This window comes from Neolamprologus brichardi, chromosome 9 (assembly GCF_056152115.1).
Source record: "Neolamprologus brichardi isolate AB-2024 chromosome 9, ASM5615211v1, whole genome shotgun sequence".
NCBI lineage: Eukaryota > Metazoa > Chordata > Actinopteri > Cichliformes > Cichlidae > Neolamprologus > Neolamprologus brichardi.
This window is the reverse complement of record NC_142112.1, coordinates 3,905,001-3,930,109: the sequence shown is the minus strand read 5'-3', so window position 1 is coordinate 3,930,109 and position 25,109 is coordinate 3,905,001. Positions and strand designations below refer to the sequence as shown.

Below are 25,109 nucleotides of genomic sequence, written 5' to 3'. Positions count from 1 at the left end.
TGTCCTCGGTCACAGTTTCTTCCACATATAGCTTTGCAAAAACTGCAGAAAAAGCACTTGCAGCAACACGAACATAATATTCCAGAAACACGCTTTGCCGATCCGATCAGCTGTTTGTAACACTTTCTACGTCCATCAGCACGAACTATCGCATGTCCGCCATGACCTGCCCGAAACCAGAAGTGACGTCATTTTCGCGGAAATGTAGTTTTTTACCATCAGGGCCTCATGAGCCTATACTGGTGTTTTTAAAAGTTATGTTTGACTTTATGACTTTCTGTGTGGTTTCTGGGATGCTTAGGACTCATATTGCACTGCTGGAAATAGTTTATTTTGATGCATATGCTGCTTTTTTGCAAATTTGCAGTATAATATTTATTTTCATTTTTCCTGCAGTATATAAAAATTGGTGTATTTCAAAAATAAAACTATGAAGACACTTAAAATAAATTTCCTGTGGTGGAAAATTATTTTGTGCAACTTTTTTGTATTTACAGTTTTGAGGGATAAGCCTCTTAAATTTCTCTAACTAGAAATATATGTTAAAAAAACAAAAACAATTTTCAATTTTTTTGTAGTTTATTGCACTTTTTTCCAATTTATATAATTACTATGCACTTAATGCAGACATATTATTAAAATCTGGGCTATAATGGTTGTATTGATGTATATCAACTTGAAATGCTCCCAAAAATGGCTCCACAGCATGTAAAAATATAATATAAGCTCTGGCGGACTTGGTTCTATGGTAGGTCTTAAAGGGTTAATGTCCTAGAGGGATAACCCAGGGGAGCAGCATCTGGAATAGGACTCAACAATATCCGGAATCAAGTAACTCATAACTTTGTGGCTAAGCCCACATTTTAATCCGAGTTCCCGCCCCTGCATTCTGGTCGATTGGTTTTGCAGCTTTATTCTGATGGCTGATGCATGTTTAGCTCTTTCTCTGTCCTAGCATGAAAATATCCTCCAGCTGTTTCTACTTGTCTCACTATTCTAATATAATACCCATTTCTGCCATATTGGAGGTGCACCTGTCGCTCTGCAGGTTAATAGTCTTATTCTTCACCCTCCTCCGTCTCACCACCAGGTCGCCCACGAGGCTTCAAACTGCGTCTCCCCCTGCTGCGCTCCCTGTCCAACAGTAAAGCTTCTCTGGACGACGCAGAGGCCGGACACATCCCCACGGCAACGCCGGTGTCGCTGCACCCAGAGGACCACCGTAGCCCCGAGTCCTTAGGTCTGGGGGAATTTCTGCCCCTCCCCCCACTGCCACCAAATCACCAGGAGAAGCTGAGTGGAAGCAGGTAGATGCTTGATCTTAACGTTACTGCAGAGATGAACATGTTCACATGCTAATATCACCTCTTGTGTGTCCCAGGTCAGCGCTACAAAGCTGGCCTGAAGACCGCCAGGAAGACCAACGCACCTTATTGTGCTCCGAGCCTCCAGTAGCCGTTCCCCCACATCAAACTCACGGAGCCCACCTGGTAGGTCCCCTCACCCATTCCACACCCTGCGTAGCACCCCACCACCGGCTCAGCCTCAACCCCGAAGGCTCGGCCTCCAACTGCTCTCTGTCGCACAGCCGCTCGCGAGAAAGCTTTCACAGCATGCGTCGCGCCTCCTCCGTAGACGAGATCGAGGCCATGAGGCCGGAATGGGATCGGAAGAACCGGAGGCCAAGCGTCCGGCCGGCCAGCAGCAGCACCGGTGAGACGGCGCGAGTGGGATCGAATGTTTTCCTGCTGGTTTTCTTACCTGATTGTTGAACATTTGCATGTTTCCAGGTGCAGTAAACAGCAAGTTGAACATACTGAACTCCACGTCAGACTCCGACCTCATGCGGTACCGCACCATTTCCAAAATCCCTCAGATCACGCTCAATTTTGTGGATTTCAAACCGGACCCACTCATCGCTCTGCCCTCGGGGGAGATGGACATCATAGCACCCTGCAAACTCATCGACCGGACACACAACGTCACGGAGAAGGTCACACAGGTAGGACGCAGTCCGTGTGCAGTGTGCCCGATGTCCAGCAGAGGTGTTATTTTTGTGACATTTTGCCAGCCTGCATAAATCATTAAGGGACTGCAAGCCATTTGCACTTGTTGTAAGTCTTTCAGGGCAAAAAGTGCTTGAGTGAAGGCCACTGACCGAGTTTCAAAGAGATGCTGATGCTGAAAGGTGGTAGGCCAGTAATCTACTAGGCTAGGCATAAGCATGTACTTCTGCACACGTGAAAAACTGTATTTTTTCACATAATTTGCTTAAAAAGACGCAATAGACACCTGTACTGAACTTCTAAAAGCAGGACTCATTGGAGTCGTTGTTCTGCTGTGCTACCAAGCAAGGCATCTCACCCCAGATCAGCTTCTTGTCTACTTTGGATGCAGTTGAGGATTGTTTTTGGTTTTTGGTTTTAAACTCAGAGGACGATGATGAGCCTGTGAGCTGGGATGTGCCATCACAGATTACCTGTCCTTGGTTCACAGTGTGCTGAGAGTCTTTGAACTGCTATATAGACTTTACATAGGCATATTTCTGCATCCCAGTATGACATTTTCAGCTGATTGATATTTGCATAATAATCTAGGGATGCACTGATACCGATACTGGTATCGGGTATCGGGGCCGATACTGTAAAATGTGTGTGTACTCATACTCGTAAAAGTTAACCGATACCATGAACCGATACCAACTTATTTCATTAGTCAGAGGGTGGCTTGTCATTTCTGTTGTAGTTTTTTAGATTGGCCACTAGGGGGACATCCCGTGCTAAACAGGCACAGGGTTAGGCGAGTGAGACTGGCAGCTCCAGATAAAAAAGAGAAACTGGAGGCTGCTGTAGCTAGGCTAAACAAAATGTCAGCAGTGTGGAACAGCCAACTTTAACTCAGGTTTTGGAAAAGCGATGAAAAATGTCAAGAGAAAATCCACGGGCAGTGTGTGTGTGTGTGTGTGTGTGTGTGTGTGTGTGTGTGTGTGTGTGTGTGTGGTAGAAGTATCGGTTTTTGTACTCTGTATCAGCAAGTACTCAGATCCAAGTATCGGTATCGTATCGGTTTGAAAAAATTGGTATCGTTTCATCCCTATAATAATCTGCTTTTTGTTAGCAAAGTAACGTTTCTATGTGTTTTTTATTAACGCCTGAATCTCCTGCAAGATCCAGAGGGCTTTACTTCTATCGAAACGTTATCATGCTAAGGTGCAAAATCAAAGCGTGTGTGCGTGTGTGTGTGTGTGTGTGTGTGTGTGTGTATTAGCCAATGGTGCAGTTATGATCCAGTGCAGATGGAGACAGCAGTACCAGCTGTGTCTCCAAATGTTATAGAGTGCTATTTATAGAGCTGTAAGAAGAAAGGAAGAATCACGAGGTGGTTTGTCAGCACATATACGTCTGACATCCGTGTGACCTCCTGTACGACTTTAGTGGATGAGAAGAACAGCAGGGGGTAACGTGGAAGGAAAAGGAACCATGAGCCCCTAATAACATCACATAGTTGCTGAGTGTTTTTCTATATTTGTTGTGAAGCCCCATACGTTCCCTAAAGTTCCCTAAAGAACTGCCTCCGCCTGCCCTCTGACCTCTGAACTGTGGAGTACAACGTCTGCTGTTTGTCAGTCTAGTAAGGGATCAGCGCACCTTTAGACTCAGCTGACTGTACGACTGTGGTTGAGCTTTAAAGCTTCGTACTCTTCAGTCTGTGCCTGGCCAACAGGGTGAGGCTTGTTGTGAGCGGAGCGCCTGCCTTTCCGGGCTGTGCCTGTAGATGGCAGCATCAAACAGTGTGATGACAAGCGCAGCGATCCCTCGGAGCAGCAGAGAAGAGGATGCTGAACGGCAAATAAGGCCAAATAATTTACATGTTTCAAAAACATCTGATGTCCCGAGGAAGAACTCGTGCAGACGTTCTGCACATTTATGAGCTGCACACACTCACAACACACTGAAGCTCTCTGATACCCAGAGCTTCTCACACATGCTGGCTCTTGACTCAAGCGTCCCGTCTTAGAGACTTAGAGCGTTTTATTGTCATTGTGCAGTTTCTTGCACAGCAGAATTGGGGAGCTGCACAAAGGTGCAAAAGTAGAGAAGAGAAAACGATATACAACGAGGGAAAAACATAAAAAGCAATATATATGTGTGTGAGTGTGGTGTATGCATAAGAAACATTGAAACAGAAACATTGTGGGGCTGCATACAGGGGCAGTTATATAATATAATAAATAAATAAATACAATTATTGACATTAAGATGACATAAATGGAGCGATGGAGGACACACAGCAGAGCCGTAGGAGCCATCAACTATCTGCTAAAGATGTAACAGAAGAAACATCGTTTGGTTGGTGTGTTGTGTAGTCGTGTTATTGTGATGTCAGGGAGACAATCGATGCTTCTAAGGCTGATGCATTTTTCTGTTTCCACTCCAGTGTTTTTAAAAACAAATGCAAGAATTGTGTTTTGATTATGTGGCATCACAGGAGTCGTGATGACTTTTGCGTCATTATTTACTACACAGTGTGTCGCGTTTACTTTCTCCCATTCTAAGTGGCAGCAGTGTAAGTGTGTCAGAAATCCCACAGTGGGGCGACAAACTAGATTTCTGCCTCTTCTCTCCTTTGCAAATTGCAGCATTCTCTGATAAAGAAATGACTCCCTCAGGTCAGGTTGATATCATGAAAAGTTCACTGAATAAATATGTATGTGAGTATTACTGATGACGCGTCTGTTTAAAGCTATGATGACGAAGTTGTTTTGTTACTGATGAGCCACCGATCTCTGAAAGAGTGAGGTCGCAGTACTGAAACCCATTTTTCTACATTTCACAAGTCTTACTGTTCATATTAAACCATAAAAAGCGAAGTGTGGCTTCTTGGAGCTCTGCTGGTCTTTGCAGGACAAACAGTGATGCGCAGGTTCACTTCCAAAGTAGAAACAAGGAGAGATGTGCAATCAGAATCAGAATACTTTATTAATCCCGAAGGAAATTGTTGTTTTGTTACTGATGAGCCACCGATCTCTGAAAGATGTATATAATGCTTTAGAGGATTACGCAGCACATGCAGCTGAGCTCAGCTTCCACTGGAAGTGTTGTGTGGATAGTAGGGTTTGTTGGTATAACCTTAACATTGTATCGTGATAATTCGAGGAAACTATGACTTTTACACTATAGACGCAAAAACTGAATAATGTTCTGGATTGCAGCTTGCAGGCAGCAGCATTTATTGGTGCAAACAAAATCTCCTCAACAACGCTCAACCAGTCGTCCAGAACAGGGGGGTCAGTACAGAGCCACTTACGAGTAATTGCTTTTTGCAGCAGCAGCAGTAAGAATCTTCAGGAGATATTTGTCATTGCTTGTTAATTCTTCGGGTAGGTCTCCTAAATAAAATGTTATGACAGGCCGTTGTTTTGATTTAAAGCCTATAGTCTGTTCTATCTTTGATATAACATCTTCCCAAAATTTAGAAAGTTTTCGACACGACCAGAATATGTGGGTATGGTTTGCAACAGTTTCCCCGCAGCTCCTCCAGCATGAAGAATTTCCTCGTGTTTGTTGTTTTGGTGTTATGAAAAATCGTACCAGGTTTTTCCAACTAAATTCTCGCCAGTATGCAGAGGATGAGGTTGAAATGGCAGTCTCAAACATATTGTCCCATTGCTCAGAAGTTATAACTGAGGACAACTCTCTCTCCCATCTTCCCTTTATATAATCTGTTGAAGTTCCCCTACTTTTCAATATGCCCTGGTAGAGTTTAGCGATAACTGACTTGCATCCCTTATAGTATGTTTGTGAAATCAGATTAATTATTTCATTGGATTGTGTATTAATTTCTTTAGTCACTTTTGAGGACAAATACTGCCGTAATTGTAGGTATCTGAAAAAATCACTTTTTCCTAGCTCATATTTTTCTTGTAATGTTTGAAAACTTTGCAGGCCATTCTTATCCAGTATTTTACAGTATAGTCTGGGTAGTTTTTAATGTTTTGTTTAGTTTCCTGGGAGAACAGCATCACTGTTTAACACTTTTACTAAAGCAGCCGTTAAACTGCTGTAACTGCTCAACACTCTGCAGCACAATAGGAGCATGTTACAAAACTGACGTTGAAGTGTTGTGTCTTTGCTTTTTAACCAGTATTCTGCACTTTAATATTGTGAAGAATGAACACATGTGTGTCTTTCACAAACTCTGCAACGTTTGAAAATGACCGATGCTACATATGCAGTCAGAGAGCGTTTGTGAGCCAGTAGTATATACACTGTATATGCATGTACTGCAGCTTTGAATGCATGGATTAATGCAGGTTGAACTGCACACTTTAGCTCCTATGAATATAATAACTTTTACCCATAAGAAGTGTTTTTAAAAACGAGGTGACATTTGTGCGAGATTTCTGCACCGTGGTGGAAAAACTGTGGAGTGACAAAAATAGTCTTAATTAAAGTGATTTATTTGGTGCGTTTGTCCGAGCCAGCTCAGGCTCCGATGTTTTACTGGAATATATTTCTGTACACAAACACGCACATAAATCAAGGAACCCTAATCAACTCAGTCATTGTTGGTGGTAATGGTCTCAAACTCTCTGTGGGCCATAATCCATGTTTCTTCTGTGTGTGAAGCCAGCGTGAGCTGTGAGCTGCACAAGGAGCATGAATATAGGGCACTGTTTGTATACTGCTGTTATAGACTTACATATTCCATCAATAAGCTGATTTTGCAGAACATGAGAAAAGGAAAAGTTGGGATGAGTATTGATACAGTGTGTGTCTCGTCTTCTGTGCCTTCAAAGGGCTTAATATATAAGTGTATGTACTGAAACACTGCATGCATGTAACATTTACAGATACTGATTCTGTAAAGTTGCACAGACTGAGGAAGTTATGGTTCAACAGCCAGAGGTTGTGTCTCTGCAGGTGAGCTTGCAGCAGAACCTCAGTTCTTTAATCAAATGGCATCTACAGGTGTGACAACAGTCCTTTAACCCTTTAAAGCCGGTCAGAGCGGGCACGCTCTGTTTTGCGTAACTATTTTTAAATCCCGGTAGCTCTGCAACCACGTGAGCTAGCGCAATAATTTGTTTTGCATATGAAACCGGAGGAGTTGTACTTACATCTTATGCCATCAGCTTGTCCTCGGTCACAGTTTCCTTCCACATATAGTTTTGCAAAAACTGCATAAAAAGCGCTTGCAGCAACACAAACATAATATTCCAGAAACACGCTTTGCCGATCCGATCAGCTGTTTGTAACACTTCCTACAGTGGAATAGACGTCAGCGCGAACTTTTGCATGTCGTCCATGACCTGCCCGAAACCGGAAGTGACGTCATTTCCGCGGAAATGTCATTTTTTTTTTTTACCATCAGGGCCTCATGAGCCTATACTGGTGTTTTTAAAAGTTATCTTTGACTTTATGACTTTCTGTGTGGTTTCTGGGATGCTTAGGACTCATATTGCTGCTGGAAATAGTTTATTTTGATGCATATGCTGCTTTTTTGCAAATTTGCATTATAATATTTATTTTTGTTTTTCCTGCAGTGTATAAAAATTGGTGTATTTCAAAAATAAAACTATGAAGACACTCAAAATAAATTTCCTGTGGTGGGAAACTATTTTGTGCAACTTTTTTGTATTTACAGTTTTGAGGGATAAGCCTCTTAAATTTCTCTAACTAGAAATATATGTTAAAAAAAAACAAAAACGATTTTCAATTTTTTGTAGTTTATTGCACTTTTTTGCAATTTATGTAATTACTATGCACTTAATGCAGACATATTATTAAAATTTAGGCTATAATGGTTGTATTGATGTATAGCAACTTGAAATGCTCCCAAAAATGGCTCCACAGCATGTAAAAATATAATATAAGCTCTGGCGACTTGGTTCTATGGTAGGTCTTAAAGGGTTAAAAACAACCATGAAGGCTTCTGAAGAGATTAGTGTCCATCCCTGCTTCAGTATTAAGTTAACGAGAACCACAGAGGGTTCAAACAAAGATGAACGTTTCCTCAGTGGAAAACAGTTTGAGTTTGATTCACCAGCTGTCTTCACGGGTGGTGGTTTGCTGATCTGATTGGTTAAATGCCACCTGTGATACAGCAATAGACAAAAGGTGTCTCCCATTACCTGCCAGAACATCCCACATAGTTCTGTGGAGTGTCAGGTAGTAGGCAGGCTGTGCATTTGTCCACCGACTGGACAAGAACTAAGTGAACATATTCTCTTCTCTTTATTTTTTGCTGTTCCACACATGCCAGAGCATCAGTCCTATTTTCTAACACTGGCTATAAAAAGTGGCACATAGACATCCTTTGACGGCTGCAGTGGGCTCAACCCACTTACAGCAGCTGAAATGCTGTGTTATAAAACTACTGCAGTGTCACAGTCGAGCTTTAATTATGCATCAGGAACAATCTGCCGCAAACTTAAAACCATGTTTTGTTAAGATTAAAAGTAAACCAGGGGCTTTGATCAGAGTTAATTTCCCTGCATGCCCCTGCTCTGTTTGTTAGTGCACACTGTGGCTCTGCTCCCCGTTGTTGCATTAATTAACTCCCTATTAGTCAAAGGCTGATGATGAACATTTGCATAGAGTCATGAGTATGCATTAGCTCTCTGAAGGATTTTAAAGCAGGTATTTTTAGAAGGACCACATATTTTTTGCTTGGAAAGCACCGAGCACTGGGGGGCGGGGGGTGGGGGGGTACTGTAATGTGGCTCTGCAGTTGTTTTGGTGAGAGATGCACCTCTGGCAAAGTCCCACAACAGGGTTATGTCCTTTAAATAGGACAGAAGTGGGGGGTTATAGCAAAGTGTTACTGAGCCGTACGCTTTTCTTTTTTAACATCTGCAGGTTTGCGATTGGTAGCCATTATAAAACCTTTTATATTGAATACACTTTATTCTGCACACACTGTATACATCCTTTTACCGTCACCACGTGTTTGTCAATGAACCATCGTCGGAGGTTGTGCTGTGCAGCAATTAAAAGAAAAAAGTGTTGGACAGCTCAAACAATCCTCATGTTTGCAGACATTTGCCCTGTCTCTTCTTGAGTTGGGTTATCTTTATCGTTTGGGACCATTTTTTAAATTCCAACGTCTTAATAATTGGGTGAGAAAAGCACATGCCTTAGGGTCCCAGTATCTGTCAGTTAAATGGGCTGGAGTAGAGTCTGGAAGCATGTGACACACTCAAGCTGCAGGACTGTAATTTAGCCACCTGCTCAGCGGCTCTGCCTCAATGCCTCAAACTGATGGAGTGCTTCCTCCATGTGAGTTTAGTGACCCACAAAGAAACAAAGAAGCGTGTTGTCATGTTGAAGAACGTGAATCAAACAAAAGGATTGCCTCCAGACCTTTCCTGGTGTGTGTCAGGAGTTTCTTTAAGTGTGTGACTGTAGATGTACACAGTGAAAATAATTCAGCTTTGCTTTGGAATTAGGATTGTTATCCAAATTTTCCAAAGTCGGGTTGCAGTGGCGGCAGACTAAGGCCTGATTTAGAGCCTATGGTATCACCTACACAAGTGGCTGACATCATCGCCAGCATTTATGTGCAAGATGCATTATGTTTTAATTACCTTGTAGTCATGCCCCGGATTTTTATATGCAGCAGTAACTGCAAATAAAACACCAAGTCTGGGGCTTTTTCCTCCTATTCTTTGTTGTAGTCGGGGTTTTAAGGGCAAGCAAGTTTCTCTTTTCTGTGCATTCAAATTCATTCCGATAGTTCCAGAAATCCTTATAACTCCTTATATAGAGACAATGATTGATTGATTGATTGACTGTAATCAGACATGCATAGGAGGAGCAGATGGGTGTGAACAAGCCAATCACAATAGTTGCATCAATGCAACGTGTAGTTACATTTTTACGGAGATGGGATTTCGCACACCCCAGGATTCAAATCATGAATACATAATGGGCTTGGATTTACAACATACAATATACAATGCACTCTATTTGGAAGCAGCAAGCCCCTCCCCTGTCGACTTTAAATCATCTAACTGTAAATTTTAAATTGTTATTGATCCCTTTACTCCTAGTCCTGAAGTGTATATTTATTTTCTTACTCTTCTTATATTTATTGTTTGTTTACTTGCACTGCTGTGACTGGAGCTTCGTCGTCTCGTCTCTCTATATACTGGACTGTATGTAGCGGAGATGACAATAAAGTTTACTTTGACTTCAGCAGCGAGCAGGCGCACCGAGGGCTCTCGCTCACTTTTCGTGTACAGAATTTCGAAAAAACATCGGTGCAAATTTAATTCAATTCAATTCAATTCAATTTTATTTATATAGCGCCAAATCACAACAAAAGTCGCCTCAAGGCGCTTCATAGATACAGAGAAAAACCCAACAATCATATGACCCCCTATGAGCAGCACTTTGGCGACAGTGGGAAGGAAAAACTCCCTTTTAACAGGAAGAAACCTCCAGCAGAACCAGGCCTAATATATAAGCTCTGTAATCATATAAGTCTGTATCATGATGTCTGTTGTTTTCGTGTTTGTTGTTTTGTGTTTATTTTGTTTTATTTTGCGAGTTGGTTATTAGATGCTGCTCCAGCCACCTCGCAAACGGAGAGCGCCCTTACTCCCAGCAAATGGGCGATAGAAAACCGATCGGTGCCTATGACATTCCCAATATGTGCTGGCTGATGTCGGGGCAGCATCAGAACGAGCAATTTTATTAATTTTTTTCGATGCCCGTGATGCCGCCCCCCACCACGATGTCGCCTGTATCAAAAACCATTACTGCCTGTACCCACCAGCAGCCTCTTTACATGGGCCACATCAGAAAGGACAAAAGTCCAGCCCTTCTCCATGAGTTTGGTTCTAGAGTTCTTGCTGCGCATGGAAGTGAGCCCAACTATAGATGGTAATACTCCACCTCCTAGCTCAGGTTCCTAGTCAAGCACTTTGACTGCTCAGAGTAGAAAAACGCCATATAAGAACCAGTCCATTTACCATTACCTGCCAGTAAGCTGATGGTCTTTGTTCCAGAAACCAGTCTGCAGTGTTGGGGGTCTACTTGCCTAGCTCACCAACTTTGCACACCAGTCAGTTAACACTCCACTTGAGCCCAATGCCAGTCCATGGGTGGGCCCACAGGTTGTTGGATCCATATTATTTCTTTCTCTGCCCGACCAAGCCTCACAGACACAGGCCTGGCCAACAGCTGCTCGCCTTTGAATGCTCCTCTTAGGCTACGTCCACACTAGCCTGGATAGATTTGAAAACGGCGTTTTCGCCTGAAAACGCGTCCACACTAGCGGTATCAGTCGTTTTCACAGAGTTGTGCGTCCACACTGAAACGGCCGAAAACGCTTACGTTCCAGTCCTGTGCATGCATGAAACGCAAGACGATTCGACCTGCCTCATTTCTGTTTGAATTTGAAGTGAGCTATTGTATCGACGCCTTGTTGTACTAAAATTGATCCTTCCAATTAAATGAATCTAATTAATTCCACAGCTTAATTTAATCTGTCTGCCTTTTTCTGCCATCTCTGAAATATTAGGAGGATCAATCGACCAGTGGTAATTACAAAGCTCATATGAGCTCTTTATGACCTCCTGTCAGGTGTTTGAGAAACAGTGAGTCTAACTATTATCCCGTTTTCTAGTAATGAATCCATGAATTACTGTTGGAACAGGAGTAGAGTGTCATGGTGACTTTGAGGATGTTGTCTGTGCTTAACAAATGTGCTCATTCTCAGGCACATAATCTATACGAGAGTAATCTATTTCCCCCTCCTGCTGGTGAGAACCACCTCATTCAAACAACATTAGAGAGACATTGATTTGGCTATTTGTAACGCTCTATAAAACATTAGCTGCTTTCAAGCAGACTTGTGTCCCTTTGAGATAACACGACGACACACTTCAAGGTGGAAAATTTTACTCAACTTAAGGTGAAACGGAAATTTCTGCAAGTTTCACTTCAGTTAATTTATGGATTTAAACAAAATAATCAAATAATGATAAAATATCATGTAGAGATAATATGTCAGAAGGGGTCTGAAAAGGTTTTTTTTAAAAAGAAAACAAACAAACAGAAGACCCCTATGAAAAAAACACAGAGGGAACAGTTTACCCTGCCCGGGATAGGGTTACCTGGGCCCCGCCCTGGAGCCAGGCCCGGGGAGGGTGCCCGAGGGCGAGCGTCTGGTGGCCGGGCCTTAGTCCATGGGGCCCGGCCGGGCACAGCCCGAAGAGGAGACATGGGCCCATCCTCCCGCAGGCCCACCACCCGCAGGAGGCACCATAGGGGTCGGGTGCATTGTGTGCCGGGTGGCGGCCAGGAGCGGAGGCCCTGGCGGACTGACCCCCGGCTGCCAAGACTGGCAATAGGGACATGGAATGTCACCTCTCTGGTGGGGAAGGAGCCTGAGTTAGTGCGTGAGGTTGAGAGGTACCGGCTAGATATAGTCGGGCTCACCTCTACGCACGGCTTGGGCTCTGGAACCAGTCTCCTGGAGAGGGGCTGGACTCTGTCTCAGTCTGGAGTTGCCCCTGGTGAGAGGCGGCGGGCTGGGGTGGGTATTCTAATATCCCCTCGGCTTGCTGCCGGTACGTTGGGGTTTTTCCCGGTGGACGAGAGGGTTTGTTCCCTGCGCCTTAGGGTCGGGGAACGGGTCCTGACTGTCATCTGCGCTTATGCGCCGAGTGGCACTTCGGAGTACCCAGCCTTCTTAGAGTCCCTGGGGGGGGGTGCTGGAAGGTGCTCCACCTGGAGACTCTGTTGTCCTGCTGGGAGACTTCAATGCTCACGTGGGTAACGACAGCGAGACCTGGAGGGGCGTGATTGGGAGGAACGGCCTCCCTGATCTGAACCCGAGCGGTGCTTTGTTATTGGACTTCTGTGCTAATCACAGTTTGGCCATAACGAACACCTTGTTCGAACATAAGAGTGTCCATAAGTGCACGTGGCACCAGGACGCTCTAGGCCGTAGGTCGATGATCGATTTTGTAATCGTATCACCAGACCTGCGACCATATGTTCTGGACACTCGGGTAAAGAGAGGGGCTGAGCTGTCAACTGATCACCACCTGGTGGTGAGTTGGATCAGGTGGCGGGGGAGGACGCTGGACAGACCTGGTGCACCTAAACGCGTAGTGAGGGTGTGCTGGGAACGACTAGCAGAGGCCCCAGTCCGTGAGATCTTCAACGCACACTTCCGGCAGAGCTTCAACAGCATTCCGAGGGAGGCGGGGGACATCGAGTCCGAATGGACCATGTTCAGCGCCTCCATTGCCGAAGCTGCTGCATTGAGCTGCGGCCGCAAGGTGGTTGGTGCCTGCCGTGGTGGTAATCCCCGAACCAAATGGTGGACACCAGAGGTGAAGGGAGCCACCAGGCTGAAGAAGGAGTCCTATCGGGCTTGGTTAGCCTGTGGGACTCCGGAGGCAGCCGACAGGTATCGACAGGCCAAGCGGAATGCGGCTCGGGCAGTGGCTGAAGCAAAAACTCGGGTGTGGGAGGAGTTCGGAGAGGCCATGGAAAAAGACTTTCGGACTGCCTCGAAGAGGTTCTGGCAAACCGTCAGGCGTCTCAGGAGGGGAAAGCGGTGCTCTACCTGCACTGTGTATAGTGCTGGCGGAGCGCTGCTGACGTCGACTGAGAAAATTGTCAGGCGGTGGAAGGAATACTTCGAGGACCTCCTTAATCCCACTGACGCGTCTTCCAAGGAGGAAGCAGAGTCTGGGGATGAGGGGAATGACCCGCCAATTTCTGGGGGCGAGGTCACTGAGGCAGTTAAACAACTCCTTGGTGGCAGAGCCCCTGGTGTTGATGAGGTCCGCCCCGAGTTCCTGAAGGCTCTGGACGTTGTAGGGCTGTCCTGGCTGACACGCCTCTGCAATGTTGCGTGGAGATCAGGGGCAGTACCCGTGGATTGGCAGACCGGGGTGGTGGTCCCCATCTTTAAGAAGGGGGACCGGAGGGTGTGTTCCAACTACAGGGGGATCACACTCCTCAGCCTCCCCGGGAAAGTCTATGCCAGGGTGCTGGAAAGGAGAGTTCGTCCGCTAGTCGAACCTCTGATGCAGGAGGAACAATGCGGTTTTCGTCCTGGTCGCGGAACACTGGACCAGCTCTTCATCCTCTCGAGGATACTTGAGGGTGCATGGGAGTTTGCCCAACCAGTCTACATGTGTTTTGTGGACTTGGAGAAGGCATTCGACCGTGTCCCTCGAGGTGTCTTGTGGGAGTTTTTGCGGGAGTATGGGGTGTCTGGCCCATTGCTACGGGCCATTCGATCCCTATACAACCGTTGCAAGAGCTTGGTTCGCATTGCCGGCAATAAGTCGGACTCGTTCCCGGTGGGTGACGGGCTCCGCCAGGGCTGCCCTTTGTCACTGGTTCTGTTCATAATTTTTATGGACAGGATTTCTAGGCGCAGCCAAGTGGCGGAGGGCTTTCGCTTTGGTGGCCTCAGGATCTCATCTCTGATTTTTGCGGATGATGTGGTTCTGTTGGCTTCATCGGGTGAGGGCCTCCAGCTCGCACTGGAGCGGTTCGCAGCCGAGTGTGAAGCAGCGGGAATGAGGATCAGCACCTCCAAATCTGAGGCCATGGTTCTCAGCCGGAAAAGGGTGGAGTGCCCACTCCGGGTCGGGGATGAGGTCCTGCCCCAAGTGGAGGAGTTCAAGTATCTCGGGGTCTTGTTCGCGAGTGATGGGAGAAGGGAGCCGGAGATCGACAGACGGATTGGGGCTGCAGCTGCGGTAATGCAGACGCTGCACCGGTCCGTCGTGGTGAAGAGGGAGCTGAGTGTAAAAGCGAAGCTCTCAATTTACCGGTCGATCTACGTCCCTACCCTCACCTATGGCCACGAGCTGTGGGTAGTGACCGAAAGGACGAGATCGCGGATACGAGCGGCGGAAATGAGCTTCCTCCGAAGGGTGGCTGGCATCTCCCTTAGAGATAGGGTGAGAAGTTCGGCCATCCGGGAGGGGCTCAGAGTAGAGCCGCTGCTTCTCCACATCGAAAGGAGCCAGCTGAGGTGGTTTGGGCATCTGGTAAGGATGCCCCCTGGGCGCCTCCTGGGTGAGGTGTTCCAGGCATGTCCCACCGGGAGGAGGCCCCGGGGCAGACCCAGGACACGCTGGAAAGATTATATCTCTCGGCTGGCCTGGGAACGCCTTGGTGTTCCCCCGGATGAGCTGGAGGAGGTGGCTGGGGAGAGGGAGGTCTGGGCCTCTTTGCTTAGGCTGCTGCCCCCGCGACCCGGCCCCGGATAAAGCGGATGAAGATGGATGGATGGAAAACAAACAAACAGAAAAATAAGAACAGTTTTACTCCAGAACTCGAGCGAACACATCATTATCAGCCAGATCACTTCCTGTCTGGGTGTATCTGCTCAGCAGGGATTGGCTAACTGAATCAGTCTTATTCATCTCTCTCTCTCTCACACACACACACACACACACACACAATATCAATGGCAGACTTTGAAAGCCAGGTGGCATGACAGAGGAAGTGAAAAAGAAGGTTCAGAGAAACCTGGAGAGACCGTGGGAGACCAAAATGATACTGGGAAAGAAGAGAGACTGGAACATGAAAGGAAATCCAAGGAAAAAAGGTAAGACAAAGCAGACTGCTGAAGGGAAAGGACCACTGGAACTCACAGCTCACAGGGGGAGGTAGGAATCAAGAAGATGCGAATAAAATAAATAAAAGAAAGAAATGCATCTGACTAATAAATCCAGGAATCTAACAATTCTCTTCATCTCATAAACCAATGATGCACTCTTTTCGAATAAAAACTTCCCCTGCACAGTAATAATATATCTGCATGCTTTATCCTTCCTAGAAAGCTCACTAATGCTCCTCCAGCAATTGTAGTGAGATTTGTAAACCGTAAACACAAAGTTGACTTGCTGAGGCGGTCCAGCCTTTTGAGAGGAAGCCGAGTATATTTGAATGAACATCTTACAAAAAGAAATGCAGATATTGCGAGACAAGCTCGCATATTACGGGGAAAAGACTCAAGCAACCTGGACGAGGAACTGTAAAGTGATGATTAAACTTAATGGAACAACAGAAGAAGCCAAAGTTATAGCGATTAAGGATCTGGAGGAATTGGACGTTTATACGAGATAACATTACTAAGATAAGCAGACGGTTACGACCAATCATGGCTATGAGCCTAAACAATTAGTTCATCCTTTACAAGAACAGATGCTACTTCAGGTGGAAAAGGACAAGAGGAAGTTGTAAAATGGACATGGAAGAAGAAAAGATCAACTTAAAATATGTCGATAAATGTGTGATTGTTAAGGATCCCTTTCTTTTTTGAGGTTAATAGATATTCTTAGAATAATAGATCATAAACCATGATTTTGAAGCAGGTATTGACCCTGAAAGGAACGTGCTTTATACAATTAATGTCACATGTGAATATTATACAGAGGAGCAATTCAGGGATAATTTTCATTAATTCATATTCATTGCAGAAGTCTTTATAGAAGTTTTGCTTTGATTAAAGATTTTCTGTATAGTTTGAGAGGCAAGTTCCAAATAATTGCTCCTTCTGAAACATGGTTAGATGAGAAGAGGGGTTTCTGTATCAAAGGGTACGATTTATACTTGGTAAACAGAACTAAGAAGAAGGCAGGAGGGGTGGCACTTTTTGTTAATTGTGATTTGAAATGTAAAAACGTTGAATACATGTCTGTGGCTATAGACGATTTAATGGAGTCTGTGAGAGTGGAATTGGACATAGAAAGAAGAAGTCACTGTAACGTGTATATAGGAAACCAGGGTCACAGATTGAGATTGGACCCACTTTAGCAAATTGAATTAGAAAAAATGACGACCCAGAATATGGAGTCTGGAAAGGAGAAAGTAGAGCGGTTAATTCTATATTCTTAACTGATATTACCATGAAAGAAATAGTAGCAATCGTAGAAAACTTTAAAAATAAAATATTTACTGACTGTGATGGTATAGACATGGTTATGATTAAAAAGACTTTAGATTCTATAAGTATTCCTCTTTGCTATATTTTTAATCTCTCGTTACAATCAGGAGTATTTCCTGATCGAATGAAAGTGGCAAAAGTGATACCCTCATATAAATCAGGAGATAAGCACAGTTTTAACAACTATAGGCCAGAGTCTCTTTTGTCACAGCTTTCAAAAGTGCTCGAAAAACTTTTTGTGCAAAGACTTGATAGTTTTATTGAAAAATATCAACTAATAAATGAAAATCAATTTGGATTTCATAAAAATAGATCAACGGCATTAGCATTGTTGACTTTCACTGACGATATTTCATCTGCAACCCATAATAATAAATACACAGTTGGGGGATTTGTTGATTAAAAAAAAGCTTTTGACACATTACAACATTATATTTTGATTTCTAAATTGTATGATTATGGTGTGAGAGGAGTGGCATTGAATTGGTTAAGGAGTTATTTAGAAAATAGGTCGCAATATGTACATTATCTCGGTAACACCTCTGAAAGATTGAAGATTGTATGTGGCGTTCCTCAAGGTTCTATTTTGGGACCTAAACTTTTTAATTTATATATTAATGATATCTGTGACGCATCAAAAAGGTTACATTTTATTTTATTTGCAGATGACACAACTTTTTATTGCTCTGGAGAGAATTTGAAAGATTTGGTTGAAATTATGACTTCTGAGATGTTAAGATTTAAAAAATGGTTTGATGTAAATAAATTATCTTTGAATCTGACAAAAACGAAATTCATGATATTTGGCAGTCGTGTAAAGGAGGATGAAGTCATTATGTCCATTGATGGAGAATTGATTGATAGAGTTACTGAATTTCGTTTTTTGGGTGTGTAGATGAAAATCTGACGTGGAAATGACATATTGAGTATATTAGAAAGAAGATGGTTAAAAACATTTATATTTTGGGAAATGTAAGAGATTTATTAGACTATAAAACAATGCGCATTTTATATTTCTCATTGTTTTTCTCATATTTTAGTTACTGTATTGAAGTCTGGGGGAATACATATGAGAATACTATAAAACCTCTAAACTTATTACAGAAGAAAGTGATACGAATGATTCATAATGTTAAATATAGAGAACACACAAATAAATTATTTATAAAATTGAAATGATTAAAATTAGGAGATTTAGTGAAACTACGGACACTATTAATTATGTTTAAGGCTAAAAATAATATTTTGCCTTTTAAGTTACAAAGAGTATTTTTATTGTGTTCGGGGGGAGAAGGCAGCAGAAGGAAATGTTATTTTAAGCATCAGCTAGCTAGGACTACACAAAGATTAATGAGTCCAGCGGTTAGGAGTATACGACTGTGGAACTCTCTTCATTATAATTTAAAGAATTGTATAAATTTACATAGTTTTAAAAAGTGTTTCATGTCTAAAACGATAACTCAATATGAAGAATGTGAATGAAATTGGAGTTCATTGAAAAAGGATCCTTTATTTTTTTGCCGCATTTATTTTATTTACTCATCTTTTCTCCTTGTTACTATGTGGAGTACATTCTGATTGTAAATGTGTTGTTAGGACCGCAGATAAATGTTAATGTTAGCTTGTTCCCTGATTTTTGGTGCCCACTTGCAATATAAGTTGGATTGTAGATAGGGGGCGGGGTTTAATAAGAATATTTTCTTCTTCCTGCTTTACTGATAGAAAGTGTGGTTGGTTTGTCTGAAAGAACTAACTGTGGAAACTGTTGTACCAAGTGTGAAATAAATAAATGAAATGAAGAATCTAACAGTCAGTTTAAGCCACACCTCCACCTATTAAATGACGGGGCTTATTCTCACCTGTAGTGCTGCTTGTTGTCCCACCCTTCCACCACCCAAGCACCCACCTTAGTTTCTGGGGGGGTATTTACTCATCACTCCCCAACTTGTTTATGCCACGTGTTTGTGGTGAGTGATGAACTCTGGGCTCCTTTCAGACCGTCTGACTGAACCAGATGTGGTAATATGGGAACATCTGTAAGTTACAGATGCACCACCCATCACCAACTGTGGAAACCAGTGCAGTGAGATAAATTCACAGTTACAAACCACAAACATCTCAGTCTCGGATGGTTATGCGAAGCTGCCGTGTAGCGTTGGCTCTGCTCACCTAATCCATTTTCTGTTAGTTATAGTGACGCATACACATGCTTAGTGAATGCATCCTCTTATCAACACTGTCATGTATCTGGATACGTGTGTGAACAATTTTCCACAGTAGCAGGAATGTAACCTCACAGTGCAACAGAGGAATGATGTCATGCCACACAGCCTTCACCTTGTCTTATTTCTCCACAAACATCAGCGTACGTCACATCCATCCTCACTTTCTTACTACTTCTGTCATTTCTGTCGCTTCTCCTCCCATTATTCCTCTCCTTCCTGTTCTTTTCTCTGCTTCCTTTTCTTTTTATCGTCCCCTTTCTGGTCTCTCCTGTTTCCGTCTCCTCTGCTTTCTGTCTCTATGACCCATTTCCTTGGCCCTGGCCCCATTAATCACAGTGTTGTGGGCTTGGCCTGCCCGCCGCCCTGCCTGGCTGCCCTTCTTCATCATAGCAAGTAATTGAATCAGAGAGGGCTCAAGGTCCCGACAATATGCAGCCATTGATTAGCCCGTCATTTACCCTGCTTACGTATGACCTAGTTACTGTTTTGACTTGGACGCGAGAGCTGATGTGGTGTGAATATCTGTCTGATGGCTGAGATCTGTCTATATTTTTCAGAGCAAACGACTGTCTGACTTGAAAAGGTGCCCTTCTATCTGCTATGCTATATGCTTTGTTATCTGGATCTGGGAAAACAAGGTGCATGATAATAAAGGAGGGGAACAAGGCAGAGGGGCGTGCTAAATATACTAATGGAAGAAATGCATAAAAGCATAAAGTAAAAAGAATAAAACGCAGGAATAAACAGATATTAAACTCCGTGATCTGCTGCATGTTAAATGACTCTTTTCTTCTGCGCTTTTAATCACGCTGTTTGTTATGAGCAGACTTGCTGTTGTGCAGCGAACACAAATGAAATGCTTTGTCACACATGTCACACTCTGCCACGTTTCAGTTCATCAAGGACCATTTTTCCCGCAGCTTCACCTACATTAAAGTGCTGTGACCCCGGCACATTTCACATCAGTCATCGTGCTACGGTAACTACGACTAAGGCTGCAGACGCGCTGTTTCTTCAAAGCCACCGAGGAGTTTACAGATATCAGATCTTCTATCAGCTCATTGTGTCACTGCAAACGCTTATCTTACAATCTGCGAGGTCACAGTTCGTAAGATAAGAATAACAGGTAGCAGCCAAATCGTATGAACAACTTCTAGATCTCTGTTCAGAATGGTTTACCTGCGGAGACGAAAGAAGGATTTAACAGCATTAAAGCTCAGATATTTTAGTCTGAGCAGCTTTAAATTGCTGTGATGACGCAAGTTTTAAAGCTTTGTGGAGAAGCTGACGCAGTCTGTGTTGGTTTTGAGGAACCCTGACACAAATTTGAAGTGTAAAAAAGTGTGTTTTTCCCTCTTAAAACCCATTTTACAGTTTTTCTCCATTGGTTTGGCTCATTTCTTGAAACAGAAATTACATTCTCAAAATAACATGGACAAACCTCCAAACCTCTTGTCAAATGTTCACAACAGAATGGCATTTCTCATTCATTTTATCAAATGGCAAATGCCTTAGTACATGTCTCAATTGTCTCAGCGCATCTTTGCAAATGATTAAGTACAAGTAGCCTACAATTATACAGTTAGCCCACATTTAGCACATTTTCCAAATGAATAGATCTTGTAGATCTAAACTGATTAGTTGATTCTCAGTCTAATGATCATTCTCTCCAAAACATGTCAGCATGATTTCATTGTATAAGTACTCGCATGCACAACCGTCTGTTCAATTGTCAAAATTGGTCAAGAACATAATACCATGAATACCATATATGAATTTCTTTGAATATTTGATAAATTGATGACAGTCATTGACAGTCAGGTGAAACTAGACTAATGAAGGGGTAGTGTCACACACAGGTGTGCTCCATGATTGTGTGCTGCCAAACACAGATATATAGAGCTTGACCAGAGCCAGTGCGATTTCTGAACATGGATAGACAAGGCCAAGCAAACGGACAAGGGGAAGTTCTTCCTCAAGGAAGAGGAGGACGAAGAAGAAGAAGAGGAGGACTGAGAATGCGTGGTTGAGGAATAGGGGGAAGAGGCCGAGGTGCGCGAAGACACTGTGCTGTCCCCAATGAAATTCGGGCCACAATTATAGACCATGTCATAAACCATGGCCTCACAATGGCAGAGGCAGGTCGTCGAGTGCAGCCTAATGTGCCTCGCTCTACAGTCTCCCCCATCATCCAAACCTTTCGCAGGGAAAACAGGTATGTACTCTATGTAATCTACGATGGAATTATATGTTGTATAGGACAGGGCACTGTGCGTGAGGCAAAAAATGTCTAACTTACTGTAGAGATTTTGTGTGCATCTGCCTACAGTAGTAGGTCTATACTAGCAGGTGGAGAGGACTAGTGGAATGTTTTGATACTAAATATGACAAGAAATATATTGAACAAATTACTGTAAACTATGGAATTACATAATTTATACAGGCCCGCAGGCCCACCACCCGCAGGAGGCGCCATAGGGGTCGGGTGCATTGTGTGCCGGGTGGCGGCTAGGAGCGGAGGCCCTGGCGGACTGACCCCCGGCTGCCAAGACTGGCAATAGGGACATGGAATGTCACCTCTCTGGTGGGGAAGGAGCCTGAGTTAGTGCGTGAGGTTGAGAGGTACCGGCTAGATATAGTCGGGCTCACCTCTACGCACGGCTTGGGCTCTGGAACCAGTCTCCTGGAGAGGGGCTGGACTCTGTCTCAGTCTGGAGTTGCCCCTGGTGAGAGGCGGCGGGCTGGGGTGGGTATTCTAATATCCCCTTGGCTTGCTGCCGGTACGTTGGGGTTTTTCCCTGTGGACGAGAGGGTTTGTTCCCTGTGCCTTAGGGTCGGGGAACGGGTCCTGACTGTCATCTGCGCTTATGCGCCGAGTGGCAGTTCGGAGTACCCAGCCTTCTTAGAGTCCCTGGGGGGGGTGCTGGAAGGTGCTCCACCTGGAGACTCTGTTGTCCTGCTGGGAGACTTCAATGCTCACGTGGGTAACGACAGCGAGACCTGGAGGGGCGTGATTGGGAGGAACGGCCTCCCTGATCTGAACCCGAGCGGTGCTTTGTTATTGGACTTCTGTGCTAATCACAGTTTGGCCATAACGAACACCTTGTTCGAACATAAGAGTGTCCATAAGTGCACGTGGCACCAGGACGCTCTAGGCCGTAGGTCAATGATCGATTTTGTAATCGTATCACCAGACCTGCGACCATATGTTCTGGACACTCGGGTAAAGAGAGGGGCTGAGCTGTCAACTGATCACCACCTGGTGGTGAGTTGGATCAGGTGGCGGGGGAGGACAGACCTGGTGCACCTAAACGCGTAGTGAGGGTGTGCTGGGAACGACTAGCAGAGGCCCCAGTCCGCGAGATCTTCAACGCACACCTCCGGCAGAGCTTCAACAGCATTCCAAGGGAGGCGGGGGACATCGAGTCCGAATGGACCATGTTCAGCGCCTCCATTGCCGAAGCTGCTGCATTGAGCTGCGGCCGCAAGGTGGTTGGTGCCTGCCGTGGTGGTAATCCCCGAACCAAATGGTGGACACCAGAGGTGAAGGGAGCCACCAGGCTGAAGAAGGAGTCCTATCGGGCTTGGTTAGCCTGTGGGACTCCGGAGGCAGCCGACAGGTATCGACAGGCCAAGCGGAATGCGGCTCGGGCAGTGGCTGAAGCAAAAACTCGGGTGTGGGAGGAGTTCGGAGAGGCCATGGAAAAAGACTTTCGGACTGCCTCGAAGAGGTTCTGGCAAACCGTCAGGCGTCTCAGGAGGGGAAAGCGGTGCTCTACCTGCACTGTGTATAGTGCTGGCGGAGCGCTGCTGACGTCGACTGAGAAAATTGTCAGGTGGTGGAAGGAATACTTCGAGGACCTCCTCAATCCCACTGACGCGTCTTCCAAGGAGGAAGCAGAGTCTGGGGATGAGGGGAATGACCCGCCAATTTCTGGGGGCGAGGTCACTGAGGCAGTTAAACAACTCCTTGGTGGCAGAGCCCCTGGTGTTGATGAGGTCCGCCCCGAGTTCCTGAAGGCTCTGGACGTTGTAGGGCTGTCCTGGCTGACACGCCTCTGCAATGTTGCGTGGAGATCAGGGGCAGTACCCGTGGATTGGCAGACCGGGGTGGTGGTCCCCATCTTTAAGAAGGGGGACCGGAGGGTGTGTTCCAACTACAGGGGGATCACACTCCTCAGCCTCCCCGGGAAAGTCTATGCCAGGGTGCTGGAAAGGAGAGTTTGTCCGCTAGTCGAACCTCTGATGCAGGAGGAACAATGCGGTTTTCGTCCTGGTCGCGGAACACTGGACCAGCTCTTCATCCTCTCGAGGATACTTGAGGGTGCATGGGAGTTTGCCCAACCAGTCTACATGTGTTTTGTGGACTTGGAGAAGGCATTCGACCGTGTCCCTCGGGGTGTCCTGTGGGAGGTGTTGCGGGAGTATGGGGTGTCTGGCCCATTGCTACGGGCCATTCGATCCCTATACAACCGTTGCAAGAGCTTGGTTCGCATTGCCGGCAATAAGTCGGACTCGTTCCCGGTGGGTGACGGGCTCCGCCAGGGCTGCCCTTTGTCACCGGTTCTGTTCATAATTTTTATGGACAGGATTTCTAGGCGCAGCCAAGTGGCGGAGGGCTTTCGCTTTGGTGGCCTCAGGATCTCATCTCTGATTTTTGCGGATGATGTGGTTCTGTTGGCTTCATCGGGTGAGGGCCTCCAGCTCGCACTGGAGCGGTTCGCAGCCGAGTGTGAAGCAGCGGGAATGAGGATCAGCACCTCCAAATCTGAGGCCATGGTTCTCAGCCGGAAAAGGGTGGAGTGCCCACTCCGGGTCGGGGATGAGGTCCTGCCCCAAGTGGAGGAGTTCAAGTATCTCGGGGTCTTGTTCGCGAGTGATGGGAGAAGGGAGCCGGAGATCGACAGACGGATTAGGGCTGCAGCTGCAGTAATGCAGACGCTGCACCGGTCCGTCGTGGTGAAGAGGGAGCTGAGTGTAAAAGCGAAGCTCTCAATTTACCGGTCGATCTACGTCCCTACCCTCACCTATGGCCACGAGCTGTGGGTAGTGACCGAAAGGACGAGATCGCGGATACAAGCGGCGGAAATGAGCTTCCTCCGAAGGGTGGCTGGCATCTCCCTTAGAAATAGGGTGAGAAGTTCGGCCATCCGGGAGGGGCTCAGAGTAGAACTGCTGCTGCTCCACATCGAAAGGAGCCAGCTGAGGTGGTTTGGGCATCTGGTAAGGATGCCCCCTGGGCGCCTCCTGGGTGAGGTGTTCCAGGCATGTCCCACCTGGAGGAGGCCCCGGGGCAGACCCAGGACACGCTGGAGAGATTATATCTCTCGGCTGGCCTGGGAACGCCTTGGTGTTCCCCCGGATGAGCTGGAGGAGGTGGCTGGGGAGAGGGAGGTCTGGGACTCTTTGCTTAGGCTGCTGCCCCCGCGACCCGGCCCCGGATAAAGCGGATGAAGATGGATGGATGGATAATTTATACAGTTTAGAGTAGTATGCCAGTCACTGTGCAGCGGGAGAATGAGTACAGCGACCACTGAATAAGTCCTTGTTTTTTGATTTTGTGTTCATACAATTTACTACTGTAATGTACATTTTCTTTTTACATATGTATGAAACTTTCTTTTGCGTGTGAATAAAAAATGGTTATCATTTCCTTGGTAGTGTGAGTGCAATCTGTGATGTCAAACCTTGGAGGCTACTCTTTTCTGTTGTATATTGTTGGTCTTCTGCCATAGTGACAAAACATCTAAACATTTTGTATGGCAGTACTCACACAATGCCAAAGGGACGATGCATTTTGGGGGCACTGACTATTCAGATTAGAAAGAAATGTAGTTTTGACCCATGAGTGAACTGTTTTAGGGGAGATATGAGCTTTTGCAGGTGGACCATGTTGTTGTGATCAACCATCCAGGTTTATTTTGACAAAAGCACCAAGAATGATGAGAA

The 25,109-nt window shown here is 45.3% G+C and overlaps 1 protein-coding gene across 1 annotated transcript in view; it reads left to right on the top strand.

The window, feature by feature from the left end:
• The window catches only part of kcnh2b (potassium voltage-gated channel, subfamily H (eag-related), member 2b), a 296,712-nt gene that overhangs the window by 146,576 nt on the left and 125,027 nt on the right, over window positions 1-25,109 (top strand). Inside the window, exons 4-6 of the mRNA XM_087845832.1 lie at window positions 1,091-1,307; window positions 1,382-1,713; window positions 1,791-2,002. Of these exons, the coding sequence (XP_087701958.1) occupies window positions 1,091-1,307; window positions 1,382-1,713; window positions 1,791-2,002 (761 nt within the window). The remainder of the gene's footprint in view (window positions 1-1,090; window positions 1,308-1,381; window positions 1,714-1,790; window positions 2,003-25,109) is intronic.